Genomic DNA, 16,501 nt, shown 5'->3' with positions numbered 1-16,501 from the left:
CAAGACCATCTGATAAGCTCACCCTCAGAACCTCATATAAAGTCTGAGTCATAACCAGAATATTGAATTCGTGAGGTTGTGAGTGAGGAACGGTTGTCGTAAAATGTCAATGGTTTGTAGTACCTCATACCACCATTTGTGAAAAGATCTCCTTGGTGAACACAGAGGTGTCGTGACTCAACTCTGGGCACATGACTAAGTACAGACATAAGGAAAGGGCTGGTCTGAGCCTACCTGTTTCCATTTGGGGCAGCCCCTAAAGTAAAGTAGGTGACTGGGCTTGATTCAGGTTACGACAAGACAGAACCTGCAGGCATTGCTATTGTTTTGTGTATCTGGACAATTTGGACACGGCCAGCCCATACCAGCCCATAAGAAGGGATGGTAAGTATCATAATTCCTCAGTATGAGGCTTGATATTCTGAGGTGGTTGCTATGAATATCTATGACACCATCTGGAAACGTTCTAAATTCTATTTTTTTGTTGTTGTTATTTTGAGACAAGGTTTCTAAGTGTAACCGTCTTGGCTGTCCTGGACCTCATTTTTAGACCACGCTGGCCTCGAACTAACAGAGATTCACCTGCCTCGGCCTCACAAGTGCCGGAATTAAGGGCATGTGCCACCACTGTCTGGATCAGATTCTCATAATCTCTTAAATAATCACACGCACTTGGCTGAGTTCGAGGGCTCCTGCTGGGGCAAGGACAACCGTCATGGCACCTTGTGTATTCATTTCAAAATTAGCCCCAGTGAACTGTTTGCCTGTTGATCTTGAACAAAGATCAAGATTGTTGCTAAGAACAATGAATCCAAGGGGCTGGAGAGATGGCTCAGTGGGTAAGAATGATGGACAGAGAGGAGCCACTCGGGTTGCCTCACAGGCAGTTTTCTTTCCCAAATAATGGGTTTGTCTTTTCAGCATGGCTGTGCGGGTCTCTGATCCAATGAGAGGCAAAACACTAAGAACATTAACTGGCTAAGGTTAGGCCAGATGAGTGTGACATTCCCCGTTACATGTTCTTTCTCACTTTGTGAGAGGCATCCCCCTCTTTTCTTTCCTATTTTTCGAATCTTTAATTCTTACAGAAATAGCTTCTGTCAAGGACAGGACATTTCTTAACATCTATGTACCAAATACAGGGTACCCAGGTTTGTAAAAGAAACACTACTATAGCTGAAATCTCATATTGACCCTCACACATTGGTAGTAGGGGACTTCAGTACTCTACTCTGGCCAAAACACAGGCAAAACCTACTAGAGAAATGGTAGTTAAGAGAGTTATAAACCAAATGGGCCTAATATATTTACAGTTCAGTTCACCAAGACACAAAAAATACCCTTTTCCTCAGCACCTCATAGAATTTTTTCCAAAGCTGACTTAGACAGACAAATCAAGTCCCAACAGATACAAGAAAACTGAAATAACCCTCTGCATCCTATCTGACAACCATGGATTAAAACTAGTTAACAACAACACCAAAACAAAACAAAAATAAAATAAAATAAAAACAGGAAGCTTACAAACTCATTGGACACTGAAAAACTCACAAATGAACTAAAAAGGAGTTAAGGAAGGAAATAAAGATTTCTAGAACCGAAATAAACTGAATACAGACCGTAATAAATACGTGAGACAAAGGAAGGGCAGTTCAGAGAGGAAAGTCCGTAGCACTAAGCGCCTACATAAGACATTACAGGGATCATAACAGTGAGTATGAAAATTCTAGGAGAAAAAGAAGAAACTGCACAACAAACGGCAAGGCCACAGTTACCCTGATACCCAAAGCACAAAAAAAAAAAAAAAATACCGCGCAAGAATAAAGAGAACTAATGACCAATTTCCCTGATGAACATAGATGCAAAAGTTCTCATGAAGTACTTGTAAATCAAATTGAAAAGTACATCAAAAACATCATCCATCATGATCAAGTAGGCTTTATCACAGACAGCAGAGCTGGTTCAACTTATGTAAATGGAAAAATTAAATCTAACAGATAAACAAACTGAAATACAAAAGTTACATGATCACATAATTAGAGACAGAGAAGACATTTGACACAATCTGACACCCCTTCAAAATAAAAGTCCTGGAGATTTAATGAACACAGGAAACACACCTGAACATAATAAAAGCAGTTTACATCAGGCTCATAGGCAACATCTACTTAAACGGAGAGAAAACCAAAGCATTTCTACTAAGGTCGGGAACACGACAAGGGTGTCCACCCTCTCCAGACTATTCAATATAGAACCTCAGCTACAGCAAATAGCTGAAGGAGATCAAGGGGATATAAATTGGAAAGGAAGAAGTTAAAGGATCTGCATTTGAAGATATATTACAGTACACATGAGTGACCATGAGTGTCCACCGGGAAACTCCTTCAGATGACGCACACTGTCAGCAGACAGCTGGATACAAGATTAACTCACAGATCATAACATTCCCAGGTACAAATGACAAACTGACAGAGAGAGAAATCAGGAAAACAACACACCTCAAAATAGCCTCAAGTAGCACAAAATACATAAAGCTCTAACCCAGCAAGTAAAAGACTTGTATGGTAAGAGGTTTAAATTATTGAAGAAGATAACAGGACGGTGGAGAGATCTCCCATGCTCATGGGACGGTACCATTGATAAAGTGAGAGAGGCCATCCTACCCAAAAAGCAATCTACAGACTCGATGCAATTCGACCAATAACCCAACACAATTCTTCAAAGATTGTATCAGAAAAACTTTCAGCTTCATATGGAACCAGGAAAAAGAGAGAGAGAGAAAAGGAGGAATGAGCATCACTGGCAGACTTGAGCAGATCTTGTTGAGATTCCTGATTTGAGTGATACCAGTTTACAGAAGATGGGGCAGACACGGTGGCCTGGTAAAGGCAGTGCCAGGTGCAATCAAGGAGAAAAGCAGCAGCTGAAACACTAAGCAAGACATTAGTCTGGATTCTTTAACAAACACGTGATTAGGAGAGGGGCCACAGTGATGGCTCAGCTTTGTGGAGGACCTCACTGTCTGCAATTGTGGAGGACCTGGGTTCAAGTCCTGGCTCTCACAATCTTCTGGGGACTGACTCACTCTTTTGGCCTCAAGGGGAAAGAGGCACAGAAGGGGTTCACAGACATTCCTTCAGTCAAAAAGCCAATACATATTCTTTTTTAAGTTATAGGAGGAAAAAATTAAGGGATAATTACAAATTCTGTTAAACTATTTAAGATCCTTGACCTATATAAAACATGATTTCAATATATTTACAAATTTGAATTATCAAATATCTAAAAATCATACTAGGAAGGTATTAGTAAAATCAATCGTTTCTATGTGATATTTATTTTATTTTTGAATAGAAATATTATCTTGAATATAACTACGTGTAACACATGTGTCTGGTGCCCTCAGAGGTCAAAAGATGGCATAACCCTGAGACTGAGTTATGGAAGGTTATGAATGGTTGTGTCCCACCATGTGGATGTTGGGGCATAAAGTCAGGCTCTCTACAGGAGCAGCAAGTGCCATTCACCGGGAGACATCTATACAGATCCTTGAATACTGTAATATATACAAACGTACATACATATATATGACATATGATCATTTTCTACAAATGTACAAAAGACCGAACTTAGATATAAAATTGAATTAATACTGAGGAAATCATAATATTTTTGAGATCAGCTATCAAATATAGGGATGCCAGGTAAACTGAGGGAAATAAGAAAGCAATAATAAAGCAAAAAGCCCAGATATGAACTTATTTTATTTTATTAGACAGTGGGACAAATATGTGGCAGACTTTTCTTTGTTTGAAATGGGATCTAAAAAAGAACAGGTTCATAGTCCTAATCCCTGAAAGTCACTGATGATCTTTCTGTTGCCATAAGACATCAGTTGGTTTCAGGTATCCCCGTAGGAGAGAGGAGCAGCCAGGAAAGGGGGCTGTCAGCACATTCAGCAGGACCTGCAGACACATGGAGTCGGTGACTAACTGAGACACAGTGAATGAAGAACCGATTTACTGTACTCAGATGAAGTCAAAACGAGAGGCTGGAGCATTTTCCCTGACTAAAGGAAGCCAAAACTGCAAGCTCAATATTTCATAACATCTTTGAATGATTTAGGTGTTACCTCACTGCGGGTAAAGCCCTGCCCTTCCCACTATACAAGCTCACCTTCGGGACCAAGCCCAGCCCATCCACACTATATATAAGCAGCTGCCCAGAGCCCATCACGCTCATCCGCTCAGCTTTGCCCTGTCCCTCTCCACTTCTCAGACTTCTAACTCCAGGAACCATGTCTACCAAAACCACCATCAGAAGTCAAACCAGCCACCGTGGCTTCAGTGCCGGCTCAGCCAGAGTGCCTGGGCTGAACCGCTCTGGCTTCAGCAGTGTGTCTGTGTGCCGCTCCCGGGGTAGCGGTGGCTCTGGGGCAGTGTGTGGAGGAGCTGGCTTTGGCAGCAGAAGCCTCTATGGTGTGGGGAGCTCCAAGAGGATCTCCATCGGAGGGGGCAGCTGTGGCATTGGTGGAGGCTATGGCAGCCGAGTTGGAGGAGGCTTTGGCTTTGGAGGAGGAGCCGGCAGTGGCTTTGGCTTTGCTGGTGGAGCTGGTAGTGGTTTTGGCTTCGGTGGTGGAGCTGGCTTTGGTGGTGGCTATGGGGGTTCTGGTTTCCCCGTGTGCCCCCCTGGAGGCATCCAAGAGGTCACCATCAACCAAAGCCTCCTCACCCCTCTCAACCTACAAGTCGACCCCACCATCCAGCGGGTGAGGACTGAGGAGCGCGAGCAGATCAAGACCCTCAACAACAAGTTTGCCTCCTTCATCGACAAGGTGAGACGTGGTTGTGTCCAGGGCAGATAAGTGGGAATAAAATCTGGACTGAATGCCAAGGACAGCTGTGGAGGGAAGATGCTCAATGGCTTTCATTTCTACTGTCTCTAGGTGACTCTATCCTGACATTGTCCACTCTGCAGTTTAGATAGCAGCTGATAATCAGGGTCAGATTTCCTCTCCTCCAGAAGGGACCCCATCAGGGTGTCTGATTCCAGTGCACTGAGATAAGCCCAGGCCTCACATCACAGAGGACTGAACTGAGGCAGGAGTATCTACAGGGCAGTTTGGAGCCATCACGGTCACACAAAACTTCGCCACACTCCAGCATGTCACTGCTAGGATGCCTGTGCCCTTCCTGAGAGGCATGCCTTTCTCAGAGGGATGGTGTTGGGAGCTCTGCTCTGGATTGTGCCTGTAGAAGTTGAGGCAGACAGCCTGAGACAGGAGTCACATTGTGAAGGGATCACAGCAGAATGAAATTCAAACTTCTCATACTCGGTGCCTCCAGGTGCGCTTCCTGGAGCAGCAGAACAAGGTCCTGGACACCAAGTGGGCCCTGCTGCAGGAGCAGGGCACCAAGACCGTGAGGCAGAACTTGGAGCCTTTGTTTGAGCAGTACATCAGCAACCTCAGAAGGCAGCTGGACAGCATCACTGGAGAGAGGGGCCGCCTGGATGCAGAGCTGAGGAGCATGCAGGAGACAGTGGAGGACTACAAGAACAAGTGAGTTAAAAAAGGAACGCAGTTTGCCAAGTTCATGGTAATGAAGACCCAAAACTAGACATGGACTCCAGGAATTAAAATAGTGAAATGAGAAAGTTTAGTCAAACAGCCGTAGACAAACACCATGGAGGGCAATAGGAATCTAGGAAGAAAAAAAATGGAGTAAAACATTCAATCATACAAAATATTCATCAGTGGTGTGATTTGGTTATATTGCCATTATAGAAACGGGGGCTGGGTCACAGATTACATTTGAGGCCATCTACCAGCTGACTACAATGTGCAGAACCCTTCCTCTTGTAGATATGAAGACGAAATCAACAAGCGCACAGCAGCAGAGAATGAATTTGTGACCCTGAAGAAGGTGAGCTGACTGAGTTTCTCTGCTGATGGAGAGGAATGGCTTTGCAAGTCTGGTTTATTGGAGAGCATGGTTGCCAGGGAGGCAGAGCAGACATTGCTGTGCAAGAGAAATAACCCAATTCCATGTTGTTGACTCTTTTGTCAGGATGTAGATGCTGCCTACATGAATAAGGTTGAACTGCAAGCTAAGACAGACAGTCTGACAGATGAGATCAACTTCCTGAGAGTTCTCTATGATGCAGTAAGTCACCTCTCTCTCTTTCTCAGTCTGTCTATCTCTTTGTCCTCCAGCTTCCAATCTGCCCCATTCACTTTATTTCCCCTGTGCACAGCGAGAGTGTGGTGTTGGTAACATCTGTAATCCTTATATCCAAAGCTGATGTTGCCTCTCTGTTCTGTAGGAACTGTCTCAGATGCAAACTCACATCTCAGACACATCTGTGGTCCTCTCCATGGACAACAACCGCAGCCTGGATCTGGACAGCATCATTGCTGAGGTCAAGGCCCAATATGAGGAGATTGCTCAGAGGAGCCGTGCTGAAGCAGAGTCTTGGTACCAGACCAAAGTGAGTATTTAGGGGGAGCCTGATAAAGAAAACTGGGACAAAATGAATTCCATAAAATGCTAATTTCCTTGGAGGTTAGAGGTCTATTAAGGAGAAACTGGGATCTCATAAGAGCAAATGGACCTTGCACTTGCGTTGTACAGTGAAGCCGTAGTCTACCGTTCAAAAGAACACAGAAGAAGAGGGAAAGTTGCCATAAATGGGGTCTATAGTCCCTGAGCTTGAGCTCTTCTGGGAATATAGGACCTCATGAGGTCACACAGAACATTTTCAGTTCCCAAGAGAAGTATGTAGTCCATGCTCTCCCACAGCTTCTCCTGGGGAAAAGTCATCGCACCAAGGATAGCGCAGTCCAATTAGAAGTGAAATGCATTTTTCTTGTAAAAACTCACATAAATTTTCTATTGTCCATTGATCTTCAGTACGAGGAGCTGCAGGTCACAGCAGGCAGACACGGAGACGACCTGCGCAACACCAAGCAGGAGATCGCTGAGATCAACCGCATGATCCAGAGGCTGAGATCTGAGATCGACCACGTCAAGAAGCAGGTAGCACAGACCAAAAGCATCACAGGATGCTGTCTTCATTTTCTGTGCTCCAGCCTCCTGCTCACTGGGAGCGAAGATCTCGAGCTGGCCGGGTGGTGGTGACACATGCCTTTAATCCTAGCACTTGGGAAGTAGAGGAATGTAAATCTCTGTGAGTTCGAGGCCAGCCTGGTCTACAAGACGTACTTTCAGAACACCTAGGTCTGTTACACAGAAAAACCTTGTCTTGAAAAACAAACGACCAAACGAACAAAACAAGAAGAACAAGGGATCACCCGCTGGAAAGAACCACAATAAAAGTTTGTTTTTCTTTCTTTCTCTGCCCAGTGTGCCAACCTTCAGGCTGCCATTGCTGAAGCTGAGCAGCGTGGGGAGAATGCCCTCAAGGACGCCAGGGGCAAGTTGGAAGGGCTGGAGGATGCCCTGCAGAAGGCCAAGCAGGACATGGCCAGGCTGCTGAAGGAGTACCAGGAGCTCATGAATGTCAAGCTGGCCCTTGATGTGGAGATCGCCACCTACAGGAAGCTGCTGGAAGGAGAGGAGTGCAGGTGAGTGCTCCCCCTCCTCCATGATACCAGGCATGAGCACAGCATGAGGGAGCACTTGCTGTGGACACAATGCCTCCCTTCAGGGACCACTCTACCAGGGATTCTCTGTGACCTGTCCCCACACTGAGGGATCACGGGGACTGAGGTCATGGCTCCCCAGGTCTCACCTTCTCATCTGCTCTGTTCCTATTCTAGGCTGAATGGTGAAGGCGTTGGACCCGTCAACATCTGTAAGTACACTGCTTGCCTCCTCCCCTTCCCCTGCCTTGTGCCTGACTCTCTGGACAGAGCGGGCTCACAGTGTCCGCTGTCCCCTCTTCCTCTTCACAGCTGTGGTGCAGTCCACCATGTCCAGCGGCTATGGCAGTGCAGGTGGTGCCAGCAGCAGCTTGGGCCTGGGAGGAGGCAGCAGCTACTCCTACAGCAGCAGCCATGGCCTTGGAGGTGGCTTCAGTTCTGGCAGTGGCAGAGGCCTCAGTGGTGGCCTGAGCTCCTCTGGTGGCAGCTCTTCCACCATCAAGTACACCACCACCTCCTCCTCCAGCAGGAAGAGCTACCGGCACTGAAGTCCCTGTCGCCTGAGCTTGTCTGCTCCCCAGAGGCTCTGGCAGAGCCCTGTGCTCGGGTGCTGTCCCTGCTGCCTTCCTCCCTCTGCTCCCCGGCTAGGGCTGAGAAGCCGAGTTCCTGTTGCTCCCCTCTGTCCTCTCCCTCAGGTCCCCATACTCATCTTCTCATTGTCATCCTCTGACCTCACATGACGCATCGTCCACGTTTGGTGCTGCAAGCTGTAGTTAGGTTTCCAGACTCTGCCTCCTGACTCTGTCCCTGAGGCTGCCTGAGAAAGGGTCTCTCTGCCCCTTTCCTTCTGGAAATCTTTGTCTGGGTCCTACTCACCTAAACAGGAGCTTCCAGTGGCCTGAGAAAACCCCAACTTCTATGTTGTGAACCTCCCTGGCAGTAACTGTGATCACACACGTCAATAGTCCTGTGATGTACAAAGTCTGTGCTCATGTGATGTTTCTCTGTTCTTTGCTTTCTTGTAATAAAGCTAAATAAAGCATGTTTATAACATAATTTCTTCTCCCATGTGTATTTTTGTAGCACATTGTTTTCTATAGAGACTCTGCAACTTTGTTAGGTTAAGACATGCAAATTTTTCTTGGAGTTTGAGGATCTCATGTGAGCATAGAGTGTTATTTGTGATAATCTACTCCTCATGTCTACCTCATCCATTCCTCCTTTATCCCTTCCCAGTTTTCCTCTTCATCTCCTTGTGCTGCCTCTTGCTTTCTCTGTTTTCCCCAACGAGTTCATTCGGTGTTGCCTGGAGGTGCAGGGTAATTAGAGTCTAATGGACATGAAACCTTTCAGGGTCCACATTCCCAAGAAAATTACCCTTTCTCATAGTAGTCATCAAAATCCAAAACCTCTCAGCAAGATGTCACTAAGAGGAAGCTCTTCCCTGGTCCATGCTAGGCTTTGCACTGGCTCCCTTTCGTGAGAGTTTTCTGCATGTAGTCACAGCTACTGTGATGTGTTGTGTACAAAGGTTCTTCCATGTCCACCAAACACTCTTCCAGTGCTAATATTCAGTACCCCTGGTTCCTACAATCTTCCCTTCCTGTTCTGCAATGTCCCTGAGCCGTGGCCTGTGTGGAGGTGTGATACATCTGTCCATTTAGAGCTGAACATTTCACGGTCTCTTATCTCTGCCTGATGATCAGTTGTGGTGTCTCTGTTAATCATCATCTACTGTAAAAAGGAGTTTTTCTGATTCATCTTGAAATATACACTAGTAATTGGTATAAAGATGTGAACTTAAAGGATATCTTATTACTATGTGCAATTATCAGAATAACTATATTAGTTTCTCCCCTGAGGCTTCCCTAAAGCACCTGGTTTGAGTCCATTTAAGCACCAGCATTGAGTTCTGACTTGTGGATTGGGCCTTAGATGCAATCAGATCGTGGATTGTTATTCCCATAATATTAGTGCCACTATTGCCCCATTGGCCAGCTCAGTCCTTACTGTAACTCACAGGGCTAACAGCAGGGTAAGGCTGTGAATATTTTCCCTTGTGATAGACTTTGTAGTGCTATGAAAGCTATCCAGTAGAGATAAAGTTTCTGGATCCATGTGAGCTTGATTCCCCAGTGTTTTAGGATTCTTTGTGGTTATCTTCACATAATATTACCATCAGGTTCTGAAGGATAGCCAAGAACAATGTATTAGCCTATAATATTTCAGAGGGCACAGTGACCAACAGCTTGAAAAAAATAAGCCATACCTTGCACTAGTCTTCTGTCTGATAGCCTGTGGAGTCCGAGTGAGGCTTTGTCCCCCTGTTATAGATTGTCCTGTTTAACTCCTTTTATAAGTGTGTATGGATATATTTCAGGAGACTTTAGAATAGAATAGAAGGCTTCCATATGATTTCTAAGATCTTTACTGTTGACTGTCTCTTCCTATAGGACTCCTCTTTCTTACCCTCTCATCCTCTGCCCCATTTAACCCTTCCTGTACCGTTACTCTCCTTTTCCAATCCACCATATGACCTGCATTCTGTCCCTGCCCTGTTTGAAGTCATTCCGTGTCTCCTCTCTGTCTTTCTTCATTCTATGCTAACTCTAATTTAAATATCCACATCTAAGGATTCATCTCTAGGAGAGGGACAGGTTGCAGTTGTCTTTCTGGGTCTGGGTTACCTCACAAAAATTTTGCTACAAAGTCCTCAATGTCTGAGTGTGTTATTTATATTAAAGTACAAAATTCTAGAAATCACAAAACATCAATATTCAGGATCCCTGGGACCCTCTGAAAGAAATAGAGTCACCAAGATACATGCTTCAAAGGAGGGGTCAACAGTAGCTTAGAAACATCTGTGGGAAGAGTCAGGGCTTAAAGGACAGGATTTATCCTCAAGGGATACAAGGATGAAGAACGTGGGATCTTGCAAGTAAGGTGACAGGATCCTGACAAGTTTGGCCAACAGGAAATCCAATCCAAGAAAAGTAGAAAACAGCCCAGGGCTCCAACCCTGGCTTTCCAGGCAGGAGCAGCCAAACTCATAAGCACAAAGGAAGCCAGGTAGCCATGGAAAAACTGACTGGCAGATTTAAACAAAGGAGAAGCCGATGGTTCTCACAAGCCTTAACCCATCAAGGGATCCGGTGTAAGAGTCACTCCTCTGCATGCCAGGCTGGCTTTGAAGAAATCCACTTTGCCAGCTGCACTAGCTGGTTCTGTGTGTCAACTTGACACAAGCTAGAGTCATCAGAGAAGAAAGAGCCTCAGTTGAGAAGATGCCTCCATGAGCCTCAGTTGAGAAGATCCCTCATGAGCCTCAGTTGAGAAAATACCTCCATGAGCCTCAGTTGAGAAAATGCTTCCATGAGATGCAGCTATGATGCACATTGTTAATTATTGATTGATGGGGTGGGTCCTGCCAAGGTACTGCCATCCTTGGAAAATTGCATCCCACCCTTGTAAGAATGGTTGTCACCCAGCAAGGCTCCGTCGTTGAAAGCAACACCTGTACCACTCAGAGGACAAGGAAAAGTCGAGTTGATTCCTACATAGAGCCTTCACCCAAACGTTCTAGCATCTTTGTGACAGAAGGGTTCCACAAACTACCAAAAGGCACTAAGCCAGCTACAAATGCTTAGATCTACAAGATATGCTAGGGCATTGGTGTCACAAAGTTTCTGGGAGTAACCAGCCTTGTCTGATGTAATTTAAGGTCTACTTCAAGACATAGAACCCAGACCCAACATTGCTTTGGTGACCAAGAACCAGACTAGATTGCCCAAGGACCTATGATAAAACCAAATACTACTGTTATGGAAACAAACATAGTAAAGACATGACTCCAATGGCATTCTGCTAAACTCATAGATCAGCGCCTTGCTCAGCCATCCTCAGAGAAGCTTTTTCCTGCAGCAGATGGGAGAAGATACAGAGACCCACAGCTGGACATGATGCAGACTGAGAGACCTTGAACCACTCAGCCCTAAATGGGATGTCTTCATCAAATGTCTCCCTTAGGACTCAAGGAACCCTGTGGGGAAAAAAGGCAAAAAGAATGTAAGAGCCTGAGGCAAGAGAAGCCATCAGGAAAGCAAGGCCCTCTAACACAGCAGGAGCACAGCTCATGTGAACTCACAGAGACTGAAGCACAAGCACAGAGCCGGCACAGGTCTGCTCTAGGTCCTCTGTGTCTGTACTATGGCTTCCAGTTTAGTCGTTGTGTGGGATTCCCGAGTGTGAGGACAAGTAGTTCTCTGATTCTTGTGCCTGCTCTTGGGAACTGTTGTAGGAGCACGGGGCCCCTTTGTTCGGTCCATCCGGCTAGCTTATACCCAAAATAATCACACAGAAATTGTATTAATTAAATCACTGCCTTGCCCATTATTATTAACCTCTTATTGGCTAACTCTTACATCTTGATTAACCCATTTCTATTAAATCTGTGTATCATCACGTAATTGTGACTTACTGGCAAGATTCTAACCTACATCCATCTCATGATTTCTACCACATTGCCCATCTTTCCTGCATCCAGTTTGGTCTGCTCCACCTAAGTTCTGCTTTATCAAAAGGCCAAGGCAGTTTCTATATTAAACCAATGAAAGCAACACATAGACAGTAGGACCTCCTACACTAGGGAATTTTTCTACTGTTTGCTTGTCTTGTCCAACACTGATGTATTAGTTTTTGCTTTAAATTACTATATTTTATTTTGTTAGTTTTTAAAAAGAATAAAAACTCCAATGATTAATGGGGGAAAAAGGTTGTCAGCAAGAAAATAAACACCAGAGCGAGCACTCTCTACCAGTACATGCCTGACCAAGTGACCTTCACCTGTAAGGGAACAGGCCCAAGCCAGTGACCTTCATCAGAGTAGGTGTGAGCCAGAGACCTCCACAGGAGCAGGTATGACTAAGAGAGGGAGCGACCTCCAAGGGAACAGGGCTGAGCCAGCAACCTCTGCTGAACCAGGCCCGGGCCAGTGACCTCTGTAGGAGCAAGTCCAAGACAGGGACACCTGCAGGACAAGATACAAGCCAGTGACCTTCACCAGAGCAAGCCTGAGTCACCAACCTCTGCCAAAGCAGGCCCGAGAGAGCTAGTGACCTCTGCAGGACAGGCCCAAGCTAGCAAGCTCCACAGGAGCAAGTAGATGGAGCAACCCCCGAGAGAGCATGCTTCAGCTGGTGACCTCTGTGGTCCTGGGCCAGGGCCAGTGACCTCTGTGGCAGCAGGACAGAGTGAGCAACATCTGAGGGAACAGGCCTGAGCCAGCAACCTCTACAAGAACAGGCACATCCATGGGATCAGGCCCAAGTCAGTGACCTCCTGAGGAGCAGGCCTGAGCCGATGACTTCTGCTGGAGTAGGCTCCAACAAGTGACCTCCACAAGACCAGGCTCAAGCCAGCAACCTCTACCAGAGCACATATGAGCCAGTGACCTCCACTGGAGCAGACCCCAGCCATCAACCTCTGCCGCAACAGGCATCAATCAACCAGGGACAACTGTAGGAGCAGGCCCAAGCCAGCAACCTCCATGGGAGCAGGCCTGAACAACCTCTGGGATTGCAGAGCAACCTTCAGTAGCACTGAGTACCTCTGGGAATACCAAGTGACCTCTGGGGTTACAGGAATCATGGCCCTGACTTTGCCTCAAGAAACAACTCTCTGAACCTTGGATTCACTGGCACCTGGAAGTGTGGTCATGAGAAACACGGCCCCAAATACACCAGTCAGAGGAAGGAATGGAAAGACAAGGTAAAAACACACTCAACACCACAAAGAGCAGCACAACACCAACAAAAACTAGTGGATCTAAAACAGTAAGTTTTGAACATCCCAATACAGATGAAGCAGAAGAAAATGACCTAAAAATTAATTTAGGAGAATGTTTGAGGCACTTAAAAAAGATATGAAAAATTCTCTCAAAGAAATGGAGGAAAAAAACCCGAAAAATTAGAAGAAATCAACAAATCCCTTAAAGAAAACCAAGGAAAAGCAATCAAACATGTGAAAGGAATAATTCAAAACTTGAAAACCAAAAGAGAGACAATAAAGAAAACACAAACTGGGGGAATTCTTGAAACAGAAAATAAGAGAAAACAATCAGGAGCTACATTTGCAAGCATAAACAGCAGAATACAAGAGATGGAAGAGAGAATCTCAAGTGTTAAAGATATGATAGAAGAAATAGACTAATCAGTCAGAGAAGACGTTAAACCTAACAAAAGTTTAACACAACATATCCAGGAAATATGGGACACCATAAAAGACCAAACTTAAGAATAATAGGGATAGAAGAAAGAGAAGTCCAACTCAAAAGCACAGAAATTATATCAACAAAATCATAGAAGAAAACTTTCCCAACCTAAAGATATCCCTATGAAGATACAAAAAGCTTAGGAAGATACAATAAGCTTACAGAACACAAAAATGGACTGGACCAAAAAGAAAAGTTCCCTTCCACATAATAATCAAAATGCTAAACATACAGAATAAAGAAAGAATATAAGAACTGCAAGGAAAAAGGCCAAGTAACATTTAAAGGCAGACTTATCAGAATTACACCTGACTTCTCAGTCGAAAGAATGAAAACAAGAAGGTCCTGGTCAAGTATTATGCAGACATTAATAGACTTTGGATGCCAGCCCGGACTACTATACCCAACAAGACTTTAAATCACCATAGATAGACAAAGCAAGATATTCCATGACAGAACAAGACTTAATCAATGCCTAGCCAAAACCCCAGCCCAACACAAAGTTCTAGAAGGAAAACTCCAACACAAGGAAGCTGGATACATCAAGGAAAACACAAACAATAGATGATGTCACAGCAGCAAATCCCAAAGAAGGAAAAATGCACAAATGAACAACAACAACGATGAAAACTAAATTAACAGGAGATAGCAATCACTGGTCATTAATATCCCTTAATGTAATTAGACCCAACTCACTCATAAAAAGACACAGGCTAACAAATTGGATATGAAAACAGAATCCATCCTGCTTCTGCATACAAGAAACACACCTCAGCCTCAAAGACAGACATCGCCTCAGTGTAAAGGGTTGGGAAAAATTTTCCAATCAAATAGACCTAAGAATCAAGCAGGTTTGGCTATCCTACTATGTAAGAAAATAGACTTCAAACTAAAATCAATCAAAAGAGACAAAAAATGAGATTTCATATTATTCACAGGAAAAAAATCCATCAAGAGGAAAGCTCAGTACTGAATATCTATTCCCCAAATACAAGGGTACCTTCATATATAAAAGAAACACTGCTAAAGATTAAATCACAATTAAACCCTACTCATTAATAATAGGAGACTTCAACACTGCACTCAAACCACTGGACAGGTCTACCAGATAGAATTAACAGAAAAAAAAGGGAACTAACAGATATCATGACTCAAATGGACTAAACAGACATCTATAAAATGTTCCATCCTGCCACAAAAGAAAATACCTTCTTCTCAGCACATCATGGAACCTTCTAAAATTGACAACATACAAGGTAACAAAGCATATCTCAACAGATACAAAAATAATTTCAATAACCCCATGTATCTTAAAATTATATTGCAATAGCAATACTAATTTAAAAAATCCCACAAGCAGGGATGTGAGGGTAGGAAACAGGAGTATTATGGGAAGAAACAACCATCAGTAAAGATCTTGAAAATGCCATATAGAAGCCTTCCATTGTTAAAGCCTCATAAATACATCCATACACACAAATAAAAGGAGTTTAAACAGTACACTCCATAAAACAGGAGGACAATGTCTCACTCCGACTCCACAGGCTATCAGATAGAAGTACAAGTGCAAGGAATGGCTTATTATTTTTAAACTGTTGGTCAGTGTGAAATATTCTAGGCTAATACTTTGCTCTTGGCTATCCTTCAGAACTTTATGGTAATACTATGTGAAGATAACCACACAGAATCCTAAAGCACTGGGGAATCGAGCTTGCATGGATCCAGAAACTTTATCGCTACTGGATAGGTTTCATAGCGCTAGAAAGTTCTACTCTATCACAAAGGAAAATATTCAACAGCCTTACCCTGCTGTTAGCCCTGTGAGATACAGTAAGGATGAGTGGGCCAATGGGGCAATAGTGGCACTAATGTTATGGGAATAACCATCAAAGATCTGATTGCATCTAAACCCCACTCCACAAGTCAGAACTCATTCCTGGTGCTTAAATGAACTCAAACCAGGTGCCTTAGTCTTAGGCCCCAGGGGAGGAACTAATAGAGTTATTTTGTTAAATAAACACAGTAATATGCCATTCATTAAGTTTACATTTTTATACAAATTATTTGTGTATATCTCACTAATCCGAATCAGAAAAGTGTCTTTTTACATTAGAAGATGATTAACAGAGACACCACAATTGATCATCAGACAGAGATAGGAGACTGTGAAATGTTCAGCTCAAAATGGACAGGTGTATCACACTTCCACACAGGCCACGGCTCAGGGATCAATGCAGAACAGGAAGGGAAGATTGTAGGAACCAGGGGTACTGAATATTAGCAGTGAAAGAGTGTTTGGTGGACATGGGCAGGAGCTTTGTACACAACACATAACAGGAGCTGTTACTACATGCAGAAAACTCGAAGGATAGGGAAGAGCTCATTAATGGTGACATCTTGCTGAGAGGTTTTGGATTTTGATGACTACTATGAGAAAGGGTAAATTTCTTTGAAATGTGGACCCTGAAAGGTGTCATGTCCATTAGACTCTAATTACCCTGCACTTCCAGGCAACACAGAATGAACTCGTTGGGGAAAACAAAGAAAGCAAGAGGCAGTACAAGATGATGAAGAGGAAAAACTGGGAAGAGATAAAGGAGGAATGGGTGAGGTAGACATGAGGAGTAGAT

The 16,501-nt window shown here is 44.2% G+C and overlaps 1 protein-coding gene across 2 annotated transcripts; it reads left to right on the top strand.

The window, feature by feature from the left end:
* The first annotated feature begins 4,297 nt into the window (after positions 1-4,297).
* LOC142844771 (keratin, type II cytoskeletal 6A) lies at positions 4,298-8,151 on the top strand. Of its 2 annotated transcripts, XM_075963577.1 has the most exons (10): positions 4,298-4,523; positions 4,560-4,834; positions 5,346-5,560; positions 5,864-5,924; positions 6,069-6,164; positions 6,325-6,489; positions 6,912-7,037; positions 7,365-7,585; positions 7,781-7,815; positions 7,916-8,151. In XM_075963577.1, exons 1-10 carry the CDS (start codon positions 4,298-4,300, stop codon positions 8,149-8,151), a joined length of 1,656 nt encoding a protein of 551 aa, XP_075819692.1. The 2 variants fall into 2 exon arrangements, with proteins under 2 accessions (XP_075819692.1, XP_075819691.1); XM_075963576.1 differs by having other exon boundaries at positions 4,298-4,834.
* The last annotated feature ends 8,350 nt before the right edge of the window (positions 8,152-16,501 follow it).

The sequence above is a fragment of the Microtus pennsylvanicus genome, chromosome 2, assembly GCF_037038515.1.
Source record: "Microtus pennsylvanicus isolate mMicPen1 chromosome 2, mMicPen1.hap1, whole genome shotgun sequence".
NCBI lineage: Eukaryota > Metazoa > Chordata > Mammalia > Rodentia > Cricetidae > Microtus > Microtus pennsylvanicus.
Note: the sequence above shows the minus strand (reverse complement) of the source record. Positions and strands in the feature narration are given on the sequence as shown.

What these genes read in the sequence shown, in the direction of transcription:
- LOC142844771 (XM_075963576.1), top strand. Translation starts at nt 4,298, where the DNA reads ATGTCTACCAAAACCACCATCAGAAGTCAAACCAGCCACCGTGGCTTC. An exon ending in AATTTGTGACCCTGAAGAAG is followed by an intron (nt 5,925 to 6,068) that starts GTGAGCTGACTG and finishes CTCTTTTGTCAG; the next exon opens with GATGTAGATGCTGCCTACAT. An exon ending in TCGACCACGTCAAGAAGCAG is followed by an intron (nt 7,038 to 7,364) that starts GTAGCACAGACC and finishes TTCTCTGCCCAG; the next exon opens with TGTGCCAACCTTCAGGCTGC.